We start from the raw sequence: 14,557 nt of genomic DNA, 5'->3' as shown, positions 1-14,557 counted from the left end.
ACATAACTCAAAAACTATAAGAGTTAGATACACCAAATTATTATGTTAGGATCTCATATACTATTATACATGGTTTAGAAATATTTAATTTTTGTATTTTTATTTCTGTAATATTGTCACAAATATAGATTTTAAATTAAGGTTTTTTTCGACGAAGATAAGAATGGACTTGAAATTTGGCATGATCCTTAAATCCTTTATTAATCATCCTTAAATTAAAAAGAAAAAACAACTATCTTTTAAAGTGCGAGTGTTTGTTTTTGTGGACGTACATATGTTTGTAAAAAAGGTAAAACGAAATATTTGTATATTTATCTCGACTCTGCTTACACGGTATCCTTAAGTCGGTCACTCGTCACTAGAAAACTCTTGTTTTTTCATTTTGTTCTGTTGTGTTTTTGTTTGAGGTTTTTCGTGTTGCCGTTTTTTGGGGTAATGAGTTTAACAACCTGTCGCCATTTATTTTACAATATATCATGTTATAATATACTATTCAAATAATGGCTAAAATGCCACAACATGCTTTTTGTACTAATTCAAGTCCAGCTACGCACAATGCGTGCTTATAATGCGTATTACTGAATGGCTGCTCGTACGCATTAGTACGTTTATTTTCACAACCTCTCTATTAAAGCCTCTCCTCAATTAGCCAATTCCCCGCCCGAAATCACATACATTTATTGCAGAGAGTATTATAATATTGTCACTAAATATGTGTTGAAGAAGATCGACTAAAATGTTTATACTTATTATTGATCCATGTCAGAGACCGAGTCTTTATGGCCATGTGCTTATACAAGCTTGGAATTAGTATAAAGCTACATACTGATCAATCTCAATCTATCAATCTCTCCTAGTCTAAGTACTTTTATACGCCTACATTTACATTTTATAGAAGTGAATTTTGTAGCTCAAAGTCCTCGAGTTGGCCGATACTACCTCCATTATCACATTATTTACAAACGATATCGCCAAATAATCTATTTCCTTTGCTTAAACTAAATTGAACATTTCGTACCGCAACCGACTTAATGAATTGTTATGGGTTTTATTGAATGAAAGATACAGAAAGCAGCTAGTGTCAACGGCGATGTCTGCCATGTGGGTGACGTTAATGCAGGCAGAAAACACCACCAATATCTATCTATCTATATATGTATATATGTATATGTAGTACTTGGACCTCCATGTGTCTTATCTGTGCGGCTGTTAATTAAAATGCCATCGATTTTCGAGGCATTATATAATGGCACATGTCCATTAGATGACAGCATATGTTAATTAATGAAATAAATGATGCTCGTGCAGAGACATATGCCACGATTATTACAATCGCTTGTCGATGCTTCTTATACCCTAACAGAAGGGGTACTTGAATTTTGTCAACAACTTTGCCTACATCCTCCTCTTTTCAATAGTCAGAACCTATTTCACAGTCGAAAGGAATTGAATAATTCTTTGTTATAGCTGTCAATTATTATTGATAATTAAGTTCTTAAATGAAAGTCATTACTAACTACGTTTCTTGTCATGTGTTCAAAATGGCAAGGTAGAATCTTATTAAGATACCTAAGTTTTAGTATATAATGAATATAAAAAAATCTTGACAAACATGAAGATTTATTAGGTGTCCAAAATGTTCTCCTCGAATGTTAATGATATTGGATTACTATAACTAGTCCATTTTTGAGAAAGGTTTCGATTTAGATTGTATCATATTGAAAAGATGAGGCGATGCATGTTATAAAACTCAAGCATGGATCAATCTTTTCAATCTTTCATTCTTTCTCTTTTTCTTTTTCTATTTTACTAAAGGGTAACATATTTATGATAAGGCATTAAGTACGCTCCTTTGCAACTAGATTTCCTTATGATGCGGGCATAGTTTGTTAAAAAGGGATTAAAAAAGTATATCAGTATTAGGAAGCATATTGTTCCACCCCATTCTTGCTTATGGTTCATTTCCTAAGGCTAAGCTTGCCATTAGGTTCGTAATCACGCAGCGCAACGGCTGGCATTGTTCTATTGCCCAGCCCAGTTCTATCGCTTGGCATTTGTTTATTAAAATTGCGATGTCGTTGGTCATAAAATATGCAATTTGCATATTCATGTTTTCATGGAAATGACAAACTGCAGTCGGCTTGATTGGCGTTGAGCATTTTAAAGCTCGTGCAATTTCAGTTATTGGACCATTAGTTCGTCGGTTCAGTATGCTTTCAACTCTTCCGCATTACGACAACCACCCAAAAGTACACGGCCACAAATTGTGACAGTCATTGGCCCAAAAATGCGCAGCCAGACAATAGCAAAGCGTTTACAAAGGCTGCCTGGTTGCCTGGTGGTTGCCTTTCTGCCCGACTTGGAAATGGCAACGTTCGGTCCACAATGAAAAGCGAAACTATTACGAGTACCACGGAAAATCGTTGGCTGCCAAGCTTTATGCGGCTGGCTCCATTCGATTGGCGCTTTGTGGCTTTATTTTAAGTCCAAAACGAGCAGCACAAAAGCGAAAATAGTCAGCCAGCAAAAGAAAATGCATAAGCGCAGGCCAGAATCTAGGTAAGCCCAAGGAAAACAAAAATAAATATATAGAAATGAAGAGGCTTTCTTTGTGACAGCGAAGTCTTAATACTCTATAAAAAAAGAAAACCTGCAAAAGTAACAGCTGAAAAGAAATATTTTTTGAAATTTACTTTACAAAGATGTTTTAAAGTAAAATAAACATAAAATAAAATTTGATTTTTGTTGTTCTTGGTTAATCATCAAAAATATGCTTTTAAATAATAATTTGATTAATTTCTATAAATTTACTAGATTTTGTTTTGAATCCAAAATATATTATATTTAAGTACTTTTTATCTCTTTGATTGGGTGGTGAATTTACAATTTAAAAATTTAATACTTTATTAAGTTTTTAATTTTTTTTAAATAATTAGATTGCGTTTATATATATAAAGATAGCTATAGTAAAATGTCCAATTGACGTGTGAGAGAATTTTTTGATATTTATTTGTATTTGAGGTTTTTTTTTTTTAATATTTATAAATTAAAATATAATTTGTTTAGCTTTAAGCTAGAACTTACCCCTTCGTTCATAGAATTTAACAAATTATAAAGTACAAAACTAATCAGAATTTAATTCTTAATATTCCGGAGCTGTGCTGAAAAGTACCTAAAATTGTGATTCGATGATTATTTTAGTTACATGATATATTTACAAAATATTAACTAAATTTTGAAAAAGCCCTACAAACCATATATACATACCAAATACACAAGTTTGAAACTCGAACACAGATTCTAGTTTCTCAATTGTGTCACTTAGACTTTCTCTTAGTATCTCTTCTCTTGTCACTTCTGAAGTTTCCCTTTTGATTTGTTGAATTACAAACCGAATTGTCAATGCAACATGCCGTGTTGTGTTAGGGTATCAGAATTAAAGTAGCAGAGCGTGCACAAGAGCTGCCATCAGGAGGAGTGCAGCGAGTCATGCTCGGCTAGCTGCTCTTGCTGCTTGTTTTTCTTTTTTTATAATTTTAGCCGGGCTAAAAAGCTGTTGTTGTTGCAGTTGTTATTGTTGTTGTCACCTAGTGGAGTGGTTGCAAATTTGTTGCTTGCCCAAAATGGCAGAGAAAATAGTTCGAAACGTGCTGCTGCATAGCCAAACAAAACAAACAATTGAAACGCAAACAGCTTCTGAAGAGCAGGCCGGCAAAAAGAGTCGATTGTTGGTATTGTTGTTGCTGCTCGTTTAACATAAACAAATGTTATGCAAAAAGGTACAAAAAACTAAAGTCAAACCTGTGTTGCTTATGCAAGAAACAAAACTGAAATAACTATAAAGCAAATATTGTTTTTGCTGTCCCAGCCAAATGAAAAGTTGTTTAGAAATTGACAAGCAGATTTGCATAAATGAAATTAGTGAGACGTTGCTAACAAGCCGCCCAGCTAAGGGCAAAGGGCGTGTCAGCTGTGCGTGAGACGGCCGCTGACTGACAGACTAACTAACCTAACGGACCGACCATGCTCTTGTATCTGTATCTGTAGCTGTCTCTGTATCTGTATCTGTAGCTGTAGCTGTATCTGTCTCTGTAGCTGTATCTTTATCTGTCTCTGTATCTATATGAATGTGCATTTGTATCTTAATCTGTGTGCTTGCCTGCAAAGTTCTAGCTGTTTCTTTGAAAACAATCTCGTGGCTTGTGAATTATTTTTGGATTTCAGCTGCGCATATTTTATGCTCTGCAATTTGTTGCTCCCTCCACGCTTTATGCTCGAATTTCGCTGGAAGAACGAGTTTATTTTGTGTGTGTGTGTGTGTGTTTGAGTGTGTGTGTTTTTTTGCCGCTTTGGCTCTGTCTGGGTATTCGCTTTTGTATCTGCACGTTAAGAATTTCATTCTTGAAATGCAAACAGCTGTGCCAAAGGCCGCCAGATACATATAATGGCCACAGATACACATACCGATGCAGATACAGATACAAATTCAGCTGCTACACCTTTGGCATATGAATGAAGCATAGTGAAGTGCCATCCGCAAGCGAAGCACAGCCACAAATTTGGCCATAAAATATGGTAACGAAACACCTGCCATGCATCAGGCCAACATTGGGCACCTGCGGCAAGTGTCTTCCGTCTCTCTCTCTCTCTCTCTCTCTTTCTCTTTGCCGGAGCACCCTATGCCATTGTTCCCTTGTTTATTGTTTAATCTTTCATTTGCACTTTTGCTGACAACCAACGAAGTTGCAGGTTGCATATTTCAGTTATTCAGCAGACATTTGACATGCTCACATTCAGCTCGAATTTCAGCTACCCGAGCAAACATCAAATGCACATGTATATGCTCATATGTATTTATGTTTATTTAAAGTAAATTTATTACAGGGAAAACCGCTTAAAACAAAATATTTATTCGCGCATTTACCTATTCAAATAGTCAAAAAGAAGCTGCAGCTGTTGTGTTGCCAGATTTAAAATTAAGAGCGCAAACATTTCAAAGTATTCATATCAATTACCTCGCCTTAATACATAAAACTTAAATGAAAGAAAAACAATATTTTTCAGTTAGAATCACCAACTAAAATTGATTATACAATCTTTTTCCTTGGAGGATCTTGCTTCTACCATACAAAACTTGTTTTCTCTGAAAATAGTAAATCTTCTTTTCAAAGAATTCGTACTTTGATTCGAACAGATCAATCACTTAATATATAATACTTAAGTGAAAATTATATGTTTCACCAACTAAAATTAATTTTACAATCTATTTCCTTGGACCTTTTTCTCTGAAAATACTTAATTTTCTTTTCTGATTAGAAAAGCACCAACAGCTAATGAAAGTGTTGTAAATGTATTAGCAAAAGCTTTAATGAGTCATTAGATTATATTAACTTACAATTAGCAAACACATACGCTTCTCACAGTTACGCTCTGGCATGATGGTGGAACACCCGAGTTGATGGCTTAGATGGATGAGCTTTTAAAAGCTCACGCATACTCATGCAAACGCTGCTAATGTATTAGTGTGCAGCAGCACATCGCTCACTTAAATTGGCCTTTCGGTGCTTTCGCCGGACTTGGCCTTTCAATGGGCCAAAGCTGAACTAAATTAGCTAAAAGCCTTTGGCAATGCCAATTAAAGGTAGTCATTAGCATCTACCTACGCAGCTGTGCGTGTAATCAAATGAATGCATGAAATATATGTAGCGAAAATAATCAAATTAATGCACATATATAGTGCATATTGTGTGCAGTTGCACTCGTGACATTAAAAGCGGGCCGACTGAACCACGACCGCGCTCCTGTGCTCCTATGCCCTGCAAACTGGCCTGATTTTCCGTGTGTGCTCTGTGCGCCCTGTTCCCTGACATTTGCTCTTTGGGGGCCCTACTGCACTTGTTAACATGCAATGGTCGGTTTTTTTTCTGTTTTGTTTTAGCGCTGAAATGGAGAATTTATTGTAATGCGATTGCCGGGCCATTTGGTTTGCATGTGGCCAACACGGCAAAAACAGCTAACAAGAAAAAAAATATCGATTGCAGCATGTTGTCAGGCAATGGCTAAGCGTGTGTGTTCGTGTGTGTGTCTGAGTCTAAGGTAAATAATAATATACATTTATAAGCCTTTCAAACACACACACACACACACACACACACACACACAGATGTGTATAAAAATTGATTTCCCACAAATAGCGCTGGCAACTAAACAGACAAAGATACGCCGGATACAGGCACAGGCACAGATACAGATACAAGCGCAAGCGACGCGTTGGTATCTAACAGTTTGTGTCGCCGTATCTCATGGATACGTTCGGACGTGTGTGCGTGTTAAACTCAATTTTGTATACAATTCTATCGCAATATACTATATACTTAGGTTTCAAATTGAAATATATGCAAATGCCTTTACTCTTTCATTCTTAGTTTGAAAATCGATAAGCTCTCTCCAGCGATACAAACAGCTGATTGTCGAACAAGAACGGCGCATAGTTTGCTTTTATACCCTAAACCCATTTCAAATGGGCGGGTATAATGGTTTGGTTCCAGGCATCTTCGAACCCATTAAGAATATCTTTCTTTATGAATGGGAGCTGACTTAACTTAACCAGGTCCATGCTTCCGTCTGGGTGAGCCCCTCAATGTTTGAGACTGTAAGAGCTAAGCATTAAAAATTTGGGACCTTTTAATGTCAATTTTATTATAAATCATATGAACTTCTCTCTGATTCCACAAAATCGTTAAAGATCGACATTTGGATTATGCTTTTAGATCGTAAAGTTTTGCGATTTCTTTGAGCATTCTTTTAGTTCCATATTTTAGCTCTGAAAAATGCTGATAACGGCAGCTCGACTCAGAGTACAGGGTATTTTCGGATCGGGCACTGCCGGCTAGAGAACTCTGATTTGTTATTTTTGTAGCTGAAAATTTATGAATGCTTTTAAGAATTGAGATTTATGTCTGTGGCCCTTTTTCGGCATATTTCCTCTTCACATGACAATTGCGCCATTTGGACAGCTTTTATGGAGCTCACATTATGCTGCACGCATATTTCTCTCAATTATTTTGTGCTGTTGTTCAAATATTTACATTAATTTAAGTAAACTACATACTATATTGCAAAAGTGTATCGGATTGTTTACGCTTTGCCTTGTGACAAAACGTTTTTGTTGGGCTTTGTGCGCTCTTTAAAAAAATGAAAACACATTTCTGTTTGCCGAGACTTCTGCAGTTTTGTTTGTTAATTAAATTAAATGTATATAGTATGCGAGATTGCGGCACTCGGAGCGCCACAATTAGAAGTAATGCATGCTTAATCAATTTAACCTAGTTTTATTTTAGCTGCATTGTTTACAACATGCACTTGATTGCAAACATTTCTAATTCAACGCCAACCAACGACTTTGGCCGCCAAGAGCCTGTTGTGTTTGTTTTCACTAAAATTGGAATTAACAGCCCTTTTTAGCATTATTTATTTATTTTGTTTTGTGGGCTTAGCTTGGTATTTTGTTTATGTTGTAGGTTCTTAAAGCGCAGCTCAACTCTTCAAATTTTGTGTAATTAGTATTGCTTAAATTATTGCACATTTGAAATATGGTTTGTGTTTAAGCAATCAATTAAAAATGGTTTAAACAATTAAGCCAAATTCTAATTTGCACCCATATTTTGTGAGTGTAAATAAATAATATTAATAATGTGCCCATAAATTGCCTTTTTTGCCAACAGACTGTGTAAGTGTGACCGCAGTTTGTTTTAAAATTTAAATTTTTAAAATCTGGCAACGCGAAAGCCATCAAAATAGGCACACATTTGAATGCAGAGCTTAAGGCTTGCTATCAAGTTAGGAGTCCATACAAAATACAATATAAACTGATTTTCTGCGGCGCTACGAACTTACCTGCATATCTAAAAGTTGTACTACAAAGCAGTATTTACCATAATTATTATGTAAAGAGCTGCCACTGTTAACATAATAACTTTGTTGTCTTGCAATTGAGACAATCAGATGCAAATTATGCGCTCAAATGCATTTTGGCCACATTGTCTGAGGGAAACATGCAGAGAGAGATGAAGCTCTTCAGGCAAAAGCAGGCCGCTATGTTAACTAACAGCGCTGCAGCCCAGAGGTTACAGTCCACGGTTAACAGTGCAGACGTAAGAGTCAACAGCTAACAGTCAACTGTTAGCGGAACCTAATGCACTGTTAATGACTTTTCCATTTGATTTATGCTTCTCGTTTAGCTTGAGCCTTAAATCAGACTGTACTGTATATATGTATAATATATACATATACATATATACATGTACTTGTGTGCAGCTAAACAAGGCTGCAGCGCTAATTTGATGCCTACCGACAGGGCGACAGACATTCCACATTCCTATTTACCTTGCACGCGCCACAGTCTGTGTGCCCCGCTGCCGCTGCCACTGACGCCGCCGCCCGCCCGCCCCCTCGCACGCTCTTTATGCGCACAATTTCAGTCTGCGCTGCACAATTTCAAGTACCCGCCCCGCACGCCACACCCCGCCGCCAGCTAGCAGAAAGGGGAGCAAGTTTAAATGCAACGAGCAAAAATCAATGCAACCCCAAAGCAGCGTCAGTCCATCAGCCCCCATGCCAACCCCCAACCCCCAATCCCTGGCCCAGTCCAGTCTACAGTTGGGGTAAAAACCATTTGCCCGTTGCCAGTTGCGAGTTGCCATGTCGGCTTGGCTGGGGCGCCCCTTGTTTGTGTGGGCGTCAACCGGCGCCGTGCTGCTTTATTAGATTGCTGTAAATAAGTTTATGACGTGCCCCAAAAAAACCATCTACTGCAAGTACGAATCTTTCCGTTTCGCAAGCTAATGAAACACCGAGTTATCTATCCCATCGCCTGCTCATTACGGGCAATCTTATAGCTTATAGTGTGGACTCGAAAAGGTAACTCGAGGTGTTACTGTAAGCCAATTTCTATGACTTCCCCTGGCAAAGTCAGTGTCAAATTTACATGCCAATGAGTCGAACAATGAGACGAGCTGCAAAACTGGAATTGTAAAGCGCTCAGCACAATGCCAGACATCGAGGAGACAGACACCTTAGATATATCCTCATTTGAAATTCGACGACTGGCAGCAAGGAAAATGCTTTCAAATGAGCTATTTCTTTGGCATTTGTGCATTTTGAAATTGTTTTGCCTTAGTTTTGCTTTACAAAATGAAAAAAAAAAAAACAAAAAAAGAGATACGTTCTTTTATTATATTACTTTTGTTTTGTGTCCATCTCCCCTGCAAGGCCCATTACAAAGCAAGTCTTTTGTAGAGTAAACTTTTCATAACAATAAACAACTTGATCTAATTTGGGCTTATCATTATTTATTTGCATTTGCAGCACCGACGGCACAGAATCTCCCATACTGGCTGAAGACGCTGGCGATGGTCACGACAAACCCCGTTTGCGATATGGAGAATTAGTTATACTTGGGTAAGTACCTCGGCCCTATATGAATATGCACACATTATTTGTGCTACAATAAGATTTTTGGTCTTTAGAATAGGTACTTAAATGATTAAATGTGAATTCAAGCTCATTTTCTTTCAATATTTATTTATTTTTGATTTATTTATTATTTAATTGTAATAATATTGACATCATTCCATCCATACATTCCACATTGATTAAAAGGTCCATCACATTGGTTCAATAAACCTACGATTAATTAATTGAATTTGAATTCTATAAACATATATGAATTTTTATATTATTTCTATATATGAAAATGTATTTTGAGCTCATAATTTGTTGTATAAATTATCAGAAAAAAAGTTTTAATTTTAATTTGTGCTATTCATATATATATTATTATTTTAAAGAGGCTTTAGTTTTATTCCCATTTGTTATGCAGCAAGTTCTTAAGCAGCTTAAAGATGATTTAGTTGCTTATCCAAAAGTCAGATTCTTAGTCTGTAATGATTCGATTGTGAACTCATGGAGAACCGCCTCCAACATAATTTAAAACCAATTAGATACAGGTTAAAATACTGTCTGTAATAAATGGCTTAATAGTAAATAATATAGATTTTCTAATATGTGTATTTTTTGAGTTGAGTTTTCGAAAGTTGTTACCCATTCCCCAAAGGAGGCGAAAACCAAAATGTTGAAATTGTTTTTTAAAAAAAAACTAGCCTACGTAAAACATTAACAATCGTTTTTAGAGGCCCCGTATCTATCATAAAATTCATATTTAATTTACTTTGAAATTTATAAAAAATTTATGAAAAACAAAAAAAAACTTAGAAAGGCTGAAGTGCGTTAAATTGTCTAAAAAGTACTCGCTGGTATTTATTCAAGCTTCAAAACGAATATTGACATTTAGATTCAAATGAAGCACTGTAAGTTTTTGTTTCGTATAAACGTGCTGTTGCCCCAGTGTGCGTGGCGCGGCGTGGCGTGTTACCTGACCCGTGCAACACCACAGTAGTGCCGCAGACTATGGAACAAAAGGCTTAACGCTTGTTCGGCCACGTTGTAAGCCGCAACCTCAGCTCAGCTTGGTCGGGCTGGCGAGCCAGTCGAGCTGCTCGGCTCGCCAGTTAGCCACATAAATTAGATTCACGCTGCAGCCGGCCCGCTGGCCAAGATTGATGATTTTGGCCGGCAGCTGCGTCGGACGCTTGTAAATCTTGATGGCGGCGGTCCAGCCAAAACGCTTGACATTGCGCTGATTACCTGGCGCGCCGCCTGACTCACACGTGAATTGTGGGCCAGCCGAGTGCCTGACTCATTGTCATTAGCTTAACGTTCTGTAAATGGCGTGCAGTCTGTATATGTAGTATATCTTCTGCTCGTTCCTGTATCCTAACACGGTTTAATTGCCCACAAGTCTAAGCTCGACTCGGAGGAGGCGGGTCGTCTTTGGTTTATTGTGCGTCTGTGGCAACCAGTCGTCGTCATGTGTCAGCAAATCAATTTTTCATTTTGGAACGCGTGCTTGCCTTTGACTTTCTTTGGCCACAAGCGACGGGCTGGGGCAATCAACAGGCCAACCGAGTGCGAACTGGGTTATTCTCCATTTACCGCCCACTTGAATGGCTTCTTCCTGCTGCACAGCGATATATGAAATATGATATTTATGTCGACGGGCATGTGAAGACGCACTATTTGGTATTTATAGCCCAACCAACTTCTAATTGTTCTCGTCAAATTGAACAAACAAATCGTGCTTTTGTTTCTTTTTCTTGTCGTGCCACTGTCAGCTCGTTAAATATCATTTACAACTTCTTCAATGCGCCCACTAATATATCATAATATCAAAAACATTAGCGTCCAAACAATTACGAACTTCAAATGTCAACATTTACAACTGCGTTGTCCGAGCTCAATTTTTAAGAGTGTTTCTTTTATTTGATTTACTTTGATTGTTCCAAGAACTTTAGATCAAGGAACATCATCCCATGTTAGATAAGCTATTCCAAAGAAATTGTTGCACAATAAATGTACATGTTTTTATGCCATGGATATATTTATGAAAGGGCTTGGGTATATCGGCACGTTTTACTCCCAAATGCTCGTTAATAAAGTCGCATACATTATTATTGATATTTTACGTGGGCTTTCGACTCATTAAATTGTCAAAAGTTAGCTAGAAATGAAGCTGTGGGGAATTATTTGTTGAGATATCTTTGCACATTTGTATATATTTTTTAATAGATAGAGTTTTATTTGTATAAAATCAATTTGTGTGCTCTTAAGAGTTGATTTATTTAAAAGTTAATTATTTTGTAAATTGAGTTGAAATGGAAAATGGAATAAAAGAAGCTATTGTTAAGATGATATTTTGAATAAGAAAATGGTTTGTTTTGATTTAATCCGTATAAGATACATTCCAACTTCACAGATAGGTTATTCAATATTTCAATCGAGTAGTCTCTCTCTCTCTCTCTCCCTCTCTCTCTCCCTCTTACCCTCTTAACTTCCCAAGAAGTTATAAAATAACCCCTTTAATGGGCGCTGTGCGTGTCTTTTCCGTAATCGAAGAGCGATCCGACAGCCGCGCATGCCATTAAGAGATCTTTTATGGCGCAAACCATTTGACAACTTAAAGACTTATGTACGTAGAATCCAATAGAATTCCACTAATGATCTGGCAATTAACTTATTCACTCGCCAATGTAGTCGAAAAGAAAATGCTCTTAAGTTATTTGAGCTCATTATCTGTGGCTAAGGGCGGGGCATGGCTAATTGTGTAAACACATTGCCGACGCGGAACTTGACCTATAAATTGAACGAAACAAATTGTTGTGTGTCTGTTTCGTAATAATGTTGCCCCCCGATGTTGGAGGCATACGCAGCATGCACGGGTCGCCTTATCATAAATCAGCCAAAGAACGTCAAACACATAGAGTACAATATTGCTTCGTTTCTCTTGCTCTACTTGCAGCTACAATGGCTACTTGCCACAGGGCGATCGCGGTCGCCGACGCTCCAAATTCGTGTTGCACAAGCGCACGGAGCCGAGCGGCGTCAAGCGCTCCAAGCATTACATCGTACAATCACCACAGACATCGAAGGCCATACTGGATGCCAACCAGCACTCCATATCGTATACACTCTCACGCAACCAGGCCGTCATAGTCGAGTACAAGGAGGACACAGAAACGGACATGTTTCAGGTGAGATTATTATTTATTTTTGAATAACTCGAAAATTATAAGAGTCTGCTAAACCAAACCTGGTAGTCTACACAGATTAAGAATACTTTTTGAATAAATCCCTCCTAAAATTGAAAAATAAAATCATTTTTGAAGGTAGCACCAAGGGCAATATAAACACTTAGATGAGTAACGCCCATACATTTGAATTGAATTTCTAGCCTGGCCTTTCATCTGGCTTTTCCCACTTCACACGACATGCTGCCGACGGCTGTTCGTTCAGACGAACGAATGTGTTTTTGGTAGAACCCTGTGTTTGAGTGTATCTATGTTATATTACAAGAAATGAAATGAAGAAGAAAGGAAGCACTTCGTAGGACTAGGAATCTATTAATTTAGTTTAAGCATCCAATAACAGCTTAGGTTATATTTGGTGCGACATTAAATGTGGTTCAGACCCTGCGCCGCCACTTGAAGATAGATTATTTTAAGAGCTGGTGCTTCGGAAAGGTCAATTGTCAGATAATTTGCGTTCGCTTTGACATTGCACGGCAACGATTCGACAGAAAATAAAACTATTCCCATTCGTAATATATATGTATATATTGATTACGGCCTGTCGACGCGTCCAATTCCATTTGCACTTCCTTGTGGGATTGAAGTGAAATACCAATATCGCATGATTTGGCATTTATTTGAACATTGATGGATTGCCCAAACGACATTAAATATGCGGGCTTGTGTGTGTGTGTGTGGAGATATTTTTGGGTCAATCGATGAGCCCCTCTAATCAGACCCCATTGCTCAATCTTTTTAGGTGGGACGCTCGTCAGAGTCGCCCATTGATTTTGTTGTAATGGACACGCTGCCCGGTGATAAGAAGGACGCGAAGGTGATGCAGAGCACGATTTCACGTTTCGCCTGCCGCATTTTGGTAAATCGCTGTGAGCCCGCCAAGGCGAAAATCTTTGCCGCCGGCTTCGATTCGAGCAGAAATATATTCTTGGGCGTAAGTGAAATGAACAATAAACAAAAGCAATTTTCATGCTAATAAGCCTCATTCTCAATGCAAATGCAGGAAAAGGCCACCAAGTGGCAGGACAATGTGGAAATCGACGGCCTGACCACAAATGGTGTTTTAATAATGCATCCCAAAGGCTCGTTCTGTGGCGGCAATGCCAAGTGCGGCCTCTGGCGCGAATGCTCCGTGGGTGGCGATGTTTTCAGCCTGCGTGAGTCGCGTTCGGCACAACAAAAGGGTCAGCCCGTAAGTAATACATACATATATATATGCCTGGGCAATTATTATATATATAAACGTTTATACGTGCAGATCTACGATGAATGCAACATCTTGCAGGATGGCACACTCATTGATCTCTGCGGCGCAACGTTGCTCTGGCGCTCCGCCGAGGGATTGCAACATTCACCGGTAATACAAAAATAATAATCAAAATAAACCAATTTTCGTTTACTTTAAAGTTTCTTCTCAATTTCAGACCAAACACGATTTGGAGAAGCTTATCGATGCCATTAACGCTGGTCGTCCACAGTGCCCGGTTGGCCTTAATACGCTGGTTATACCACGCAAAGTGAATATCAGTGATCAGGTTAATCAGCCTTATGTGTACTTAAACTGCGGCCATGTGCAGGGTAAGTTTACCGCCTCTTTAATGAAGAAAACAATTATATTTAACGCTTTACTTGTCCACCAACAGGTCATCATGACTGGGGTCAGGATGAGAATACTGGTGCTCGCCGTTGTCCCATGTGCCTAGAACTGGGTCCTGTTGTTACCTTGTGCATGGGCCTAGAGCCGGCCTTCTATGTGGACGTGGGCGCACCCACGTTCGCATTCAATCCATGTGGACACATGGCGACTGAGAAAACTGTCAAGTAGGTTAAATAGGCATTCTCATTCTAAAGAACTC

General features: G+C 38.2%; 1 protein-coding gene across 1 annotated transcript in view; it reads left to right on the top strand.

Moving 5' to 3' along the window:
- Positions 1-14,557, top strand: part of Pli (E3 ubiquitin-protein ligase pellino) — a 35,518-nt gene that overhangs the window by 19,679 nt on the left and 1,282 nt on the right. Inside the window, exons 3-9 of the mRNA XM_064694135.1 lie at positions 9,367-9,459; positions 12,416-12,647; positions 13,444-13,635; positions 13,705-13,893; positions 13,960-14,058; positions 14,126-14,279; positions 14,345-14,522. Coding sequence (XP_064550205.1) covers positions 9,367-9,459; positions 12,416-12,647; positions 13,444-13,635; positions 13,705-13,893; positions 13,960-14,058; positions 14,126-14,279; positions 14,345-14,522 — 1,137 coding nt within the window. The remainder of the gene's footprint in view (positions 1-9,366; positions 9,460-12,415; positions 12,648-13,443; positions 13,636-13,704; positions 13,894-13,959; positions 14,059-14,125; positions 14,280-14,344; positions 14,523-14,557) is intronic.

Source organism: Drosophila montana, unplaced genomic scaffold (genome assembly GCF_035044405.1).
Source record: "Drosophila montana isolate Dmon_TW-CO22-7 unplaced genomic scaffold, ASM3504440v1 contig_3733_1, whole genome shotgun sequence".
NCBI lineage: Eukaryota > Metazoa > Arthropoda > Insecta > Diptera > Drosophilidae > Drosophila > Drosophila montana.
This window is presented reverse-complemented; position numbering and strand designations above follow the sequence as displayed.